Here is a 15,588-nt window from a genome sequence, read left to right as displayed (position 1 = left end):
TGACATTTCTGATGGTTTTAGCATGCTTCTAATTTATAGATCCACATTAATGTTTCACATAGTCAAACAAACAAAGACACAGATGGGCCCAAAATGAAATACAAAGAAATGAACTTAAATATATTTCAAATAAATAACATAATCACACTTGAAGGTGGAGGTTTGGAGAAGAACCTAAGTAACTTAAAACACAGTATTCTGACTACATGTTCCAAGTCTATGGCTAAAGAATAAAAGAACTGTATAAAAGAACTGTAAATAAATATACTCTAGTTAGTAAATTAGCAATGGTATGGGTAGCAATTCCAAAATTACATTAAATGTATTCTAGAATTGAGCTAATAAGTAACATATGGTGGATAAAGAGAGCCAAGTTTCCTGGTATCATAAAAGGGATTATAAATAAAGGAAGGACAGAATGAACTCTGTCTGAGGTGTCAGAATTGGACAGAGGAGTATGAATTCATGGTTTTAATATATAAACAGATAGATACAGAATTACATAAACACACACACACACACACACACACACACACACACGCATTTTCTAGCTTTGCCACTCAAAGGGTCTAAAAGCAGTAACACCTTAGTACCAATGAGCGCATCTGCCATTAGCATCCATCTTGTTTGCTAAACACCATTCTCCAATAAAAGGAACCAGAGCTCCTTAGAGAAATAGCCAGTATCAGGGATGGGGAAGGAAGGTACAAAGTCAGTCTGGAACATCTTGTGGTACCAGAAAGTAAGTACTCAAGGGAGGATGGGGCCACGGCAAAGGGACAGAAACAAGCTTAAAGTGGCTCCCACTGGACAGTTTAGGACAATTATTCAATAAAACAAATAATAGTAAGTAACATTATAACCCAATGAATATGAATCCATGAGTACATACAGAAACAAAAAGACTAAGTAAAGGAAAATTCTTCCTTATGAAAGAATTCCTTATACAGGAATGATAGAATTAGAAAAATCATCATTTCACAACCCCATAGTTGTAATTGTTAAGGTCATATTCACCAAGAGAGGCTAAAACTGGTTTGAGAAAGCAGTATACTCTCAAAGTTCCTTTTCACAAGATACTTATTAATTACAAAAAAAAAAAAAACCTTACAGTGGAAAAATCTGGCAGTCACCACCTCAACAAAGTGATCAAAGTTAACCAGTATGGGAAAAAATGACATCATGTTCCTCCCATATGTGAGAACACAACATCACTTCTGTGCAGCTATTCTAAAAATGCATAACCTGAAAACATCAGACAAACTAAAATTGAGGAGCATTCTACAAAATAACTATCCAGTACTATTTAAAAGTGTCAGGGTTGGAGCACCTGGGTGGCTCAGTCGGTTTAAGTGTCCAACTCTTGATCTCGTCTCAGGTCTTGATCTCAGGGCCCCACATTGGGTTCCACGGCTGGGCGTGGAGCCTACTTAAAAAAAATGTCAGGTTATGAAAGGCAAAGAAAGAACCAAGGAACTACTCCAGATAAGAGGACATTACAGGGACATACATGGTAAATGATACAATGTGTGATATTCGATTGAATTCTGGGCAGGAAAAAGGTAATCAGTGAGGAAATTGGTAAAATCTGAATAAAGTCTATAAATAAGCACTGGTACTGAATTGATTTTAATTTCCTCAAATCAAATAGTATTTTGAGTAGTTTAAACAGTTCATCAAATCAATAATATTGAATTAATGTTAACTGATGATTTTAATCATTGTACTGGGGTTATGCAAGAGAATGTCCTTATGTTTAGGAAATATACACAGAAGTATTTAGAGGTAAGGGGGCCTCATGTCTGAAACTTACTGTCAAACAATGCAAGCAAAAATAGGTATTTTTGTGTACATAGAGAAAGAATGAGTGATAAAACTAGGGTGGTAAAATGTTTAAATTTGAAACATTTGGAGAATCCTGGTGAAAGGCATACAGGAATTCTCTGTAGTATCTTTGCAAATTTTTTGTATGTCTAAAATTATTTCAAAGCAAAAAGTTAAAAAACAGAAACAAAACAAGTAGGTATGCTGTTGTTCTCTCTCCCTGTTCATTTTCATCAGAGAGTACTACTTTACCTTTTTGGTTATCTACCCAAAAACACCATAATGGTAAGGTCTGCATTTCTGCTCCTTAATGAATAACCAGCACCCAGCAAAATACTTTACACTTTTATATGCACTAAATATCTTAAAGACTTAATTGTGGATTATTTTATAGTTTTCTATTCATGTATCTTTCCACAGATAAAATTTTAAAAGATCTCCATTAAATGATGAATGGATACACAAAATGTGATGTAGTTATACAATGGAATACTAGGTAGCAACAGAAAGAAATGAATTACTAATAACATGCTACAGCATGAACCTTGAAAACATTATGCTACATGAAAGAAAAAGTCAAAAAGGACCACATATTGTATGAACACATTTATATGAAATGCTCAGAATGTACAAATCTATAGAGATAGAAAGTAGATTTTTGTTTGCCTAAGGCTTGGAGAATGAGAGAGTGGGGAAAGATGGCTAGAGGGTACAGTAAAGGGGTTTCTGCTGGGGGTTAGGAAAATATTCTAAAATTGTGATGATGATGCACAACTGTGAATATACTAAAAACCACTGAATTGTACAAATAATCTGTATCTGTGGCAACAATGTATGGCACTGAAAACCACTTCATTACAGACTTTGGACGCTTCTATTAAAACTTCTTTTTTTTTTAAGATTTTATTTCCGTATTTGTCGGGGGGGGAGGGGAGAGCACAAGCAAGGGGAGCGGCAGGCAGAGGGAGAAGGAGGCTCCACGGAGCAAGGAGTCCGATGTGGGACTCAATCCCAGGACCCTGAGATCATGACCTGAGCCAAAGGCAGACACTTAAAACACTGAGCCACCCAGGCATCCCTTCTATTAAAATTTCTGTTAGAATGAGGGGCACCTAGGTGGTTCAGTCGGTTAAGCATCCGACTCTTGATTTCAGCTCAGATCATGATCTCGGGAGTGGTGGGATGGAGCCCCATGGCAGGCTCTGTACTCAGCAGGGGGTCTGCTTAAGATTCTCTCCCTCTGTCCCTCTCCCACATTTGCACACACTCTCTCTAAAATAAATAAAATCTTTTTAAAAAAAATTCTGTTAAAACAAAACCCAGCTGACAACCTTTTGCCTAACAGGGATACCCCCAAAAAATAACTATTCCGTAATACAGAGAAGAAATTGTCAGCAATTTCAGCCAATACTGAACTTTTTTGGGTACGGGTGATTTAGAGAGAGAACTTTAATAACTAGTCAATCCTAACTCCTTCTCTACTCTCAAGGCTCATTCAAGGGTTATTTCTCACCAGAAGCCTTCTTTGAACCCTCAAATGAGGCTAAGTGCTCTCCTCTGTGTTCCCATAGCACCCTGCACACACCTGTACCACAGGACTTCTTAAGACAAACTACTTTTCTCCTCCATTAAATGATGAAATCATGTTTTCTCTGTATCCCTAGCACAGTGCCAGCACACAAAAAGAACTCAACAAAAATTGAGTTAAATTTGCAGTGTGAATTTGGACCTGTTTGACTTTTATAAGCCTGTTTTCTACTTATTCAATAGGAATTCTATCAATTGTGTTACCTAACTCAGGGGGGAGACATGAGAAACAAACTAGGAAATATACATAAAAGCACTTGGAAAAAAATGTAGTACACATACACAGTCTTCTATTATTATAGAGTACCCTATATAAAGTACTGGTTACCACTGTATGGGTCATTCTCTGTATCTTAATTTTGTTACAGGAACTTTGTCTTTGATACTTCGGCATAAAGGGATGGGAATACCCTAAACAAAAACTGATAAGCCTAAATTAATTATCATTACACACCATTCTGTCAACTATTACAGGCAAAATAGGAAGCATTTTTTACCTCAACAACAATTAATGCTAAATTACTCAGTAAACTTGCAATAAATACAACTGCTTTTCAGGTTACTTTACAGCCCACTTTCCTGTCTCTGTGTACTGAAATGACTCAAACCACAGGCTAGAATTCTACATTTAAAAGAAAAGGAAAATATTCGTGAACTGTATGTTGTCACCACACCTCATAAACAGCACCTTCTGCTGCTAAACCCTTTTATGCATTCAAGAGCCCTGCGTGTTCTTGACAGAAACCATCCTCACGCAGCTGAATTTAGAACATGCTGACCTTGAGCAAATCAATGCCCCTAGCATGTACTTCTGGCTTATATCACTGCAAGAGGTAGACAGCCTCACCATCTATAGTAGTCAACAATTTCTGGCCACTGTCGCCTGTCTATTTTAAGATATCCCTACTACATTTCTGTGTTGCACAGTTCAAAGAAACAGAGTAACACATGAACCTGTGTTTAAACACAAATCGTTTACCTTGGAACTTGGGATATGTATGTTCATACCGTGATTAGCTCAAAAATATTTAATTTGGTAAGTTTCCACTTCCTGCTTTCAACTTTTAAATACAACACATTATTAACAAAGAGTTAAAAATCAAGTGTAAGACACTTTTGCTTACTGTCTAATAAAAATTTCAAGTAACCTTAGTTAAAAACTCAGCCAAAATTGGTGAACAAATATTGAAAAAGATTAATTACCTGCTATTTTCATGCAAAACTACATTAGATATTAAAACTACATAATTAAAGACTATAAGACATTTTCACCAGTCTACCTTAATACTTACTAACTCTTAACTCTTGAATCTAATTAACATAAAGTCCTTTTTAAATGTTTTTACCCAAGCAACATCAACCAAAATGCTACCAGCATGAGCCCTTGTTTACAAATAAGAATCTCATTTTTTCTTCTAAATACAAAATCTGTGTTAGCAACTGCATACCTTGTGAGATTCAGATAAATTATCTACTTGAAATTTATACAGAAAAACAAATTAGAAACTTACTAATTATACTTAGCAATTATTCATAGCTTTTTTTTTCATTCCCAACAGAGGCTAATATTTGTGCAAAGGCCTAATACTAGAAATCAACATCATAAAATATTTAGCATTTCAGATTGCTTTTTAAAGGATTTCCTTTACTCTCTTGAAACATTTAATAAATGTTTAATAAATGTTCTCAAGTATAAAAGTAAAGTTTTTTTGTTTTTGTTTTTTTTTTTACTCTCATCCAAAAGATTTCAAATAAAGAAAAGGAGTCTAGGTATCACAGGGAGCTAAATCTGATACACAGTATAATGCAGGACCCAAATAAAATGAAGTCATTTACTAACAAGTGAACTAAATATAGAGCCCAAGCAGCTGGAGCCTGGGGGTTTATATAATATGCTAGCTGACAACTAAAAGCTCTTAAGACAGAATCCATAGAGCACAAAGGGAAGGAAAAAAACACTATTCTTCTCATGCTGTTAAATAAGATTTTAAAGTATTTTTCTGGAAAAAAATGAACTAAGCTAATCCTGTATTTCATTACATTAAAAAAAAATCTGTCAGGAGTACAGAGGATCAAATAAATGTAATTATAGGATATATTAAATAGGAATTACTACTCTGACACAATTATCTTTTTTTTTTTTTTTGAGAGAGAGAGAGAGAGAGAGAATGAATGGTGGGAAAGGTCAGAGGGGAGAGAGAGAAGCAGACTCCCTGCTGAGCAGGAAGCCCAATGCGGGGCTCAATCCCAGGACTTGGAAGATCATGACCTGAGCCGAAGGCAGATGCTTAGCCAAATGAGCCATCCAGGTGCCCCTACAATATCTTTTAAACCATTTAAAAGGAATAGTATCTAGCACTCTAGTACTAAAAATCTTACAATCAAGAATATACTAAGGAATAAATTAGGCTATGTTCCTAATTTCTAATACATATTTTAATGCATTATCACTAAATGACATAAATATGGGACTCCTAATGACCTACCAATGGCAAGGCCTATATTTGGAGGTGGTTTTTGTAGTGGCTTATTAATTTCTCTGAGATCTTGTCCTGGATACTAAGGCACATATTTGCAAGAAACTAATCAGGATGAGAGGTTAGTACAAAGGTAGATACACCCAGAAAATAAGGGCACCTGGGTGGCTCAGTCAATTGAACATCTGACTCTGGATTTTGGCTCAGGTTACAATCTCAGGGTCCTGGGATTGAGCCCCACCCCACTTCTGACTCCAGGCTGGGCACAGATCAGCTTGTCTCTCTCCTCTACCCATTCCCCCGCCCCCACTCACGCTCACTACTGCTCACTCTGACGCCACACTCTTTCTCTCCCTTCTCTAAAAATAAGTAAATACATCTTCGGGGAAAAAAAAACAAAACAGAAAATAACTACCCCTTGCCGGGTCTAAATTTATAATCTTCACATTCTAACAATTCCCAGCAATAAACTGCATGTATCTGTCTATTCACTAACTTCTTAATGGCCAGTACTGGCAGCTCCTGTTATTTGCCCACTGTGCTGGGGCTCTAGAGTTCACCAAGACCACAAATTCATTCTTGCTGAAATGAAAACAATTTCTCAAAATGATAAAAACATGAATCCAAAACCATTTTACCTACTCAAGAAGATATTTTTGAATCTTGGTAATCATTAGCCCTTAAGACTACCTAGCATTATAGTAATCATGACACTATAGCACTTTATCAATATTTACATGGAAATTATTTTCTTCTTTAAACCCCTAACACCAACACCAAAATAGCACTACCCATAACATATAGATGGAAAGATATTCAAACTTGTTAGGAAAAGTCTCCTGAACATTTATGGCAGCCAGGGAAGTGTGTCTGAATCTTCTGAATCTTAAAATTGCTAATCAGGATAACTTTTTGAATTCTCGTATGTAACTTTCCTAAGTAGCCAGTTACATCTAATTGTCCTTAATAAACTAGTTCTTTTTTAAGTGCTAAAATGCCCAAAGATATATACAAAAATTACTATAAACCTTTCCCAACATTTGAAGACTTCTGTTGGGTCGTCATTAATCACCTACCATTCTTTCAGGTCTCCTATTAACAATAAAAATAACTAGTCAAGTGTCTTTGGCTTGGAACTGCATAGAGATTCCTATTCTTTGGGCAGATTTTATGCCTAAATTTTAAAAATCTTTTTAACACCTCAAACCTACACTGATCTTGATTTCTTTATTTATCCAAGCTTTTTCACTATGCGCACACACAAAATTATTTCATTTAGCCAAAATTCAACATTTACTAAATAGCCAAAAAGTAGCTGTCACCTACCTGTAGTACCGAGACTGTAGGTATGTTGAACAAACAGTCTTTGATACATGACTGGCCGACCCAAAGTCTATCACCTTAACCCTGTATGGCTGCCGAACAGGATCCACCAACATAATATTCTCTGGTTTGAGGTCAGCATGAATTAAACCAAGACTTTTCAATTTTTTCAGTGCAGTGGCCACTTGTTGAAGAATGGGTCGAATTACTTTTAGTGGCAGGGGACTGAACTTATTTTGTTTCAGAAAGTCATACAAGTTTTGTTCCAGCATCTCAAAGACTAAACAAGTATGGTTACGGTGCTGAAAGCATTCATAAGCTCGTACAAAGTTATATTCATCAGCATTTTCAGTACTAAGCCTTGCTAATATGCTCACTTCTATTTGCCCTTGACGTGCATAAGAAGGGTGATTCTTCAAAATTTTGATTGCTACAATTTCATTTGTCCCTCTTTTCCAGCATTTGACTACCTGGCCAAAAGTGCCTCGACCAAGAAAATCAAGGACTTCGTAAGTATTTTTCATGGAGCATAAGACTTCATGCTGTACTAACTGATAGTCACCTTCTCCAGTGGTACAATTCTGTTTTGTTCCTGTGGTAGCTGTCACAACTGTCACTGGATTTCCCATGTTGGTTTGCAACATTGCAGGAAGTATGGACAATTCATCGACAATCTGCATTGCGCTGCTATGATTATCCAACTCCTCACTCTTGCGCTTCAATCCACATCGCTGGGGGCCTTCTAGGAAATTTAACCTGTGTCGCCACGCCCCAATTGGAGGTGCCTCCACTTGAGCTTGCTGTGCCTGAGCTGCTATGACCTTTGTAGCACCCGCAGTGTTTTTTAAAACAACAGCACTTGTCTGCAACGAAACGCTGTGTCCTCGAGGTCTGTTAAATGGTATCTTTGTCTGAAAAACACTACCCTTCGTGGGAGGATGAGAATTTCCAACGTTTTTACCATTCACATAGGTCCGTGGATAGTTTCTTTCCTGGAATACACAACTGCTTGGCTCTACTTTGAGTTTCTTCACACTACAAAAGGCACTTGACTGAGTTTGATAAACATACGGTGGGTAGACCAAGACTTGTGAGGCCATACCTGAGGGGGAAAAAGAAAAGAAAAAGGACATATTAACTACAAAAATTTGTTTTTACTTTTAAATCTCATGAAGAAAACTTTCAAGGGTCAAGTCCATAATTTGTAAAAATAATTAAACTCCATTAAGATTTTTCCCCTTGAAGAAGGGTAAATATTCAGATAATTCAGGATCTCCATTTTAGCTAATTAGTGCATCAGCTATTTTGAGTATTGCATAAAAGGCTGAGAATAAAGAGTTGAGTGCATTCATTTAATCAAAAAATATTTACCAAGCAGCTGCAATCACCAGGATATGCCCTAGGAACTGTAACAACCATTTTTCCCCCAAAATGAAAAGTACAGATCCCTAAACTATACACATTTGGCAAACGTAAAACATTCCATCACCAAATTATCATTTATGAACCAATGACAATGAAAGAAAATATCCATTACATAACTACATTCACATTTGTTCAATCTAAAGCTCAAGAATAGCCTCAGGAAAAATAATCAACTATAAAAATAAGTATAGAAGCCAGATATAGGTCCCTTTGCATGACACTCTCTTAACGTCTTTTTCCACATCCACCCTTGTACACTTAAGCAGACTTCTTTACATTCAGATCAACACGTGAATAAGTTCTTGCTGAAGATCTTCCTGGGACACACACAAGCCACTCACCCCCTAGGCAAGAGTTGGGCATTCAGTGCTCTCATAAAAGCTTCTAAGTTCTTCTAATTAGCACTCATGACATGACATTACATTACATTGTAATTGTCAGTGTATCCATCAGTCTTCCACACTAGATCCAAAACAAAATTCCCAGGATATGGAGTCAGTGTTCAAGAAATGTGAGCAGTTCAGATTAATTTTAAAATATTTCCATTCTTTGCAATTTAAAAATCTATATTGTATTAACTGGGCAAGCTCCACTTTTTTAACAAATCAAACATCAATTCTCCAATTCAAAAACAACAGGCTGCCATCATAATATGTAATATATATAATATTTAAAACAATGAGTCACCACCTATTGAAAGACTTACTATGCAAAGCATTTTAATAAATGCCTAATTTGTAATATTTTTTTTCAAGATTTTATTTATTTGAGAGAGAGAGCACTAGCAGAGAGAGGGGCAGAGGGAGAAGCAGACTCCCCAGTGAGCGGGGAGCCCAACATGGGGCTTGATCCCAGGACCCAAAGATCATGACCTGAGCTGAAGGCAGATGCTTAACCAACTAAGTCACCCAGGCACCCCTGGATTATTTTATTTAATCATATTAATATCTTCCCAATTTGCTGTTAAGAAAACTAAAAACTCAAAGGAACTAGGTAACTGGCCAAGGTCACATAGCTGGGGTATAGTAAAAGGAACAGGAAAATACATTGCCCTTCAGATAAAGGCATAAATTTATGCCTCCTTCAACTTCCTAAACATTTTTCTTTCCTTTTTTTTAAGCTTTTATTTTTCAGTCATCTCTACACCCAACACAGGGCTCGAACTCATAACCCCCAGTTCAAAAGTCACATGCTCTACCGACTGAGCCAACCAGGCACACCCTAAACATGTCTTGTTAACCACATTTCTAAGCTGACCTGGCTCTGATAAGAAATGAGCAATAAAACCTTATTAGACAAATTAAGATTTGATGTTCAATGTGTAAGAAAAATCGTAAACTAAAATCTTGGAGTTCTAAACCATTTCAACCAGCATCAGAAGGTTTCAATTTATCCCCACCAACTTATCTCCTTTTAATGAGGCAAAGCCACACTGAAAACTTCTAACCATACCGAACCCATCTGCTAATTCACTTAACACTGTTTGTGAGGATCCCCAACCTTATCTTCAATAATTTAGCATTATCATGATTCTCATTTCAAACCATCTCTGTGACCCACACCCACAGAAACAGACTCAGGGAAACAGATGATGAAACTCAACAGATAAAAATTTCAAAAACTGTAATTATAAACATACTTGTGGATTTAAAGAAAAGCTTGAACATAAATAGGAGAGACATGAAAAGCATTTTTAAAATGGAACCAGTGAGGGACGCCTGGGTGGCTCAGTCGGTTAAGCGTCTGCCTTCGGCTCAGGTCATGATCCCAGGGTCCTGGGATCGAGTCCCACATCAGGCTCCTTGCTCAGCAGGGAGCCCGCTTCTCCCTCTGCCTGCTGCTTCCCCTGCTATGCTTTCTCTAACAAATAAATAAATTTAAAAAATAAATAAAATGGAACCAGTGAGCCCAGGAAACCGTACATACCATACACAGACGGCAGAAAAGCAATTTGGCAATGTCTAACAAAACTGACATACAATCCAGGCAACTCAGATAGTAAAAGAATATTTATGCAGTACCGTGTAAAGAAACACAATACTGGAAATAGCCTAAACACCTATTCGAAAGACACTGGGTAAACATACCTTGATACACAGACCAACTACAATCTTTAAAAAGAATGAAAACGGACACCCGGGTGGCTCAGTAGGTTGAGCAACCCACTCTTGGTTTTGGCTCAGGCCACGATCTCAGGGTCATGAGATTGAGCCTGCATGGGGCTCTGTGCTCAGCGGGGAGTCGCCTTGAGATTCTCTCCCCCACCCCGCCCCTCCCCTGACCTGTGTGCTTGTGGGCACTAATGCACACTCTCCCCCCCCCCACCTTTCGCTCTCTAAAATAAATAAATAAATCTTTAAAAAAAAGAATGAAAACAATCTATCCTGTTATGGACTGATTCCCATACTATTATGTGAAAAAGCAAGATTCAGAAAAATGTGTACTTTACAATAGATATTACCATGTGTAATAAAAAAGAATTACATATGTATATAACTGCACATATACTGAGTATCTGTACACACATAAACTGTTGGTTTCTTTGTCTCGGAGAAGAGTAACAAGAATACTGGGGGCAATGACAAAGATTTACTTTTCACTGTATATCCTTTTCACCACTTTAATTTTTACTATGTACACATATTGCCTGTTAAAGATACGTTTTTGAATCATCTGAGAAACCTATTAAAATATATAAATTTCTGGGTATTTACCCCAAAGATACAAATGTAGGGATCCGAAGGGGTACGTGCACCCCAATGTTTATAGCAGCAATGTCCACAATAGCCAAACTGTGGAAAGAGCCAAGATGTCCATCGACAGATGAATGGATAAAGAAGATGTGGTATATATACACAATGGAATATTATACAGCCATCAAAAGGAATGAGATCTTGCCATTTGCAACGACGTGGATGGAACTGGAGGGTGTTATGCTGAGTGAAATAAGTCAATCAGAGAAAGACATGTATCCTATGACCTCACTGATATGAGGAATTCTTAATCTCAGGAAACAAACTGAGTGTTGCTGGAGTGGTGGGGGGTGGGAGGGATGGGGTGGCTGGGTGATAGACATTGGGGAGGGTATGTGCTATGGTGAGCGCTGTGAATTGTGCAAGACTGTTGAATCACAGATTGGTACTTCTGAAACAAATAATGCAACATATGTTAAGAAAAAAGAAAAAGAAGAAGATAGCAGGAGGGGAAGAATGAAGGGGAGTAAGTCGGAGGGGGAGACGAACCATGAGAGATGATGGACTCTGAAAAACACACTGAGGGTTCTAGAGGGGAGGAGGGTGGGGGGATGGGTTAGCCTGGTGATGGGTCTTAAAGAGGGCACATTCTGCGTGGAGCACTGGGTGTTATGCACAAACAATCATGGAACACTACATCAAGAACTAATGATGTAATGTATGGTGATTAACATAACAAAAAAAATTTAAAAATATATATAAATTTCATATTTAGAAATGAAACAATACACCTGGGATTCGCTTCAAAATAATAAAGAAGAGAAAATGGATGGGGATATGAATAAAATGAGATTAGTCATAAATCATTCATTATAGGACCTTGACAGTAAAAAGGGGTTCTACTTTTGAATATGTTTATTTACATCTTTCCTTAATAAAAAGTTAAATAAGTAAATATATATTTAAAATTCCACCCAGAAAGATTCTGATTCAGTAAGTCTGTGGTGTGATCCAGGCATCTTTATGTGTACAAGCTCTCAAGGCCATTTTGATTCGTACTAACACCTGAGAAAAAAAATGATCTAGTCTGTACAAAAACCTTAGCAAATTCAAGTTCTACCAATTCAGAGCCCTCGAGTCTGAAAAAAATCGGGATGAAGTCCTAGGGAACAAAAGCACTCCTTGGCCAATCCATGCCATTTTATTAAAGGAGCCTGATGTGGGACTCGATCCCAGGACCCTGAGATCATGACCTGAGCTGAAGGCAGATGCTTAACCAACTGAGCCACCCAGGCGTCCCAATCCATGCCATTTTAAATCAAGGTGTTATGTGGATGACAGCTGAGATCCAGGTAACTGACCTAGAGATATTTAAGAATCTACTACAAGAATCTACAATCTACTACAATCCTGCTGTTCTTACCTTTTCTTTCCCAACATGCCAAGCTAGAAGGCAAACAATTAAGCCAAGGGCCCTAACCAAGGTCACCTAAAGGAAGCTTAGAAAATTACCCCCTCACCAACCACTGTGCTATGTGGGGCCAATCTCAAAGCAGACTTCAGAAAATAAACACAGAAAGGAATGTCACATAACATACATAGTACATAAGAAGAGGATGGGGGAGGTGCTGGAGCTAATGGTTATAAAAGACTACAAATAAAGAACTCTAAATTACTAATTAACTTAGCCACTGTGACTCCCTGCCATATCCAGGTATTAAGTCTTTCCTTCTACCAACCCTCCATCAGATAAACTCATGATCTGGTAAGAGTTATCTTCTACTTGGAGTTTATGGATTTTATATAGTAAGCAAAGTACAGGAGCTGCTTAAGTCCATGGAGTCCAAAATACTGACTCAGTACAATACTATTATTTCTTATTCTTTTTCATTGCAATTCAAACTATGTTATACCTCTGTAGCTATATTATTCATGACTTTGTCATTTGTTCTTATCAACTGACTAAGAAATGAAGTTTTGAAATACTACCCCTTTGTAAACTGGGGCTGCCTATAATATATCACTCAGAGGACTGTGAAGACTCCTATCAGAGCAACCATTAAGCTTCCATTCCTCAAGCTTAATAATGTCAGGTACTTTAACTTTAATAGGCTTTTTATTTTCCAACCGTCTAAAAGACTTTAAGATCCATCCGAATTCTATCCATATTCTTCACATCCCTTTACAATTACCAAAACAGCAATGTAACCAATACTGACACCCACAAGCAGGGGTCTGACTACCACTAGCCATAAAGTTTTCTTCTTTTTCTCCTTTACAGGCTTCCTGAGAAAGGAGGGAGGAAGCAAAACTAGAACTACTTTACTATCTTATATACAATGTATTAGCCAATATGAAAATTCTGAATAATTCTGCCGAACTTATACAAAGCCCATGTAATTGGGTTCTTCTTTAAAAAAAAAAAAGTACTGTGACATCACAAACAGATGAGTAAAGGCAATGATGCCTTGCATTCTTATTCAACTTTCTCCTTCTAGTTGTTCAAACCTCAATTTTTAAATTTTTTAAAAAATGATGATAAATATGCATAACACAAAGTTACCATTTTGTGTACAGTTCAGTGACATAAGTACATTCACACTGTTGTGCAACCATCACCACTATCCATCTCCAGAACTTTTTTCCTCCTCCAAAACTGAAACTCTGCCCATTAAACACTGTCCATTGCCCCCACCCCCAGGCCCTGGCAATCACCATTCTACGCTCTGTAAGAATTTAACTATTTCTAGGTACCCTATATTATGAAACTATACAGTACTTGCTCTTTTATGACTTATTTCACTTAGCATAATGTATTCAAGGTTCATCCATGTTGCAGTATGTGTCAGAATTTCCTTCCTTTTTGAGATTAAATAATATTTCACTGTACGGATATGCCATATTTTGTATATTCACTCAGCCACCAAAAGATATTTGGGGGCACCTGGCTGACTTAGTCAGTGGAGCATGCAACTCTTGATCTTGGGGCTGTTTGAACTCCACATTGGGTGAAGAGATTACTTAAAAATACAATCTTTAAGGGCCCCAGATGGCTCAGTTGGTTACGCAACCGACTCTTGATTTCAGCTCAGTCATGATCTCAGGGTTGTGAGATCAAGCCCCACATCAGGTTCTGCGCTGACTGTGGAGCCTGCTTAATATTCTCTCTCTCTCTCCCTCTCCCACTACCACTCCCAACTCACATGCTCATGCTCTCTCTCAAAAAATAAATAAATAAAATCGTCTTTAAAAAAAAAAAAAATTTGCGGGCACCTGGGTGGCTCACTTGGTTAAGCGACTGCCTTCGGCTCAGGTCATGATCCTGGGGTCCTGGGATCGAGTCCCACATCGGGCTCCTGGCTCAGCGGGGAGCCTGCTTCTCCCTCTGACCCTCTCCCCTCTCGTGCTGTTTCTCTCTCGCTCGCTAATAAATAAATAAAATCTTTAAAAAAAATATTTGGGTTGCTTTCACCTTTTGACTACTGTGAGTAATACCGCTATGAACACGGATGTACAAATTTCTCTTCAAGACCCTACTTTCAATTCTTTTGTGTATATACCCACAAGTGAAATTACTGGATTATATGGAAATTCTATTTTCAATCTGAGGAATCACTATACTGTTTCCCATAGCAACTGTATCGTTTTACATTTCAACCAGTAGTGCACAAGGTTACAATTTCTATACATCCTTGCCAGCACTTGTTATTTTTTTCTTCTTTTATATAATAGCCACCCTAATGGGTGTGAAGTGGTATCTCACTGTGATTTTTAAATCTAATTCATCAATACTGGCTGTACTAACATCCAGAGTTTGACATCATCAGTAGCTATAATAAGTAAGCTTTCTATTTTTTCATTTGAGTTCTTGACAAATATTAAACATTACACTTAAAACTAAATTCTATAGAAACCCACATTATTAGCTGGGCATTCCCAAATGACTACTGAATAATCCCCAGTTTTTTCAGACTATCAATGGAAATTACAGAAATTATTACATTACTAAAAGCATCAAGTTTTTCATAAATATGAAAATGATTAGCATTTGTGAGATCAACAAGAATAAATGAAAAGAACGAGTAAGATGAAAGACAGAATTTTAAGAATTTTTTTTTTAAATATAGAGAGAAGCTCAGGGAAACTAAAAGATTATCTCATAATAAACAGGGTTTAGAAACCAAAGCATTAAATTTGTAGCCAATATTCTACAATCAAAAAAAAAAACCAATAGCACTACAACAACCAAAAAAAAAAAA

General features: G+C 37.2%; 1 protein-coding gene across 7 annotated transcripts in view; it reads right to left on the bottom strand.

The window, feature by feature from the left end:
* Positions 1-15,588, bottom strand: part of HIPK3 (homeodomain interacting protein kinase 3) — a 92,578-nt gene that overhangs the window by 51,736 nt on the left and 25,254 nt on the right. For all 7 annotated transcript variants that reach the window (XM_027578392.2, XM_027578391.2, XM_027578396.2 and 4 more), the window contains exon 2: positions 7,215-8,313. In XM_027578392.2, the coding sequence (XP_027434193.1) occupies positions 7,215-8,313 (1,099 nt within the window). The remainder of the gene's footprint in view (positions 1-7,214; positions 8,314-15,588) is intronic.

Source organism: Zalophus californianus, chromosome 11 (assembly GCF_009762305.2).
Source record: "Zalophus californianus isolate mZalCal1 chromosome 11, mZalCal1.pri.v2, whole genome shotgun sequence".
In the NCBI taxonomy this organism is placed as follows: domain Eukaryota; kingdom Metazoa; phylum Chordata; class Mammalia; order Carnivora; family Otariidae; genus Zalophus; species Zalophus californianus.
Note: the sequence above shows the minus strand (reverse complement) of the source record. Positions and strands in the feature narration are given on the sequence as shown.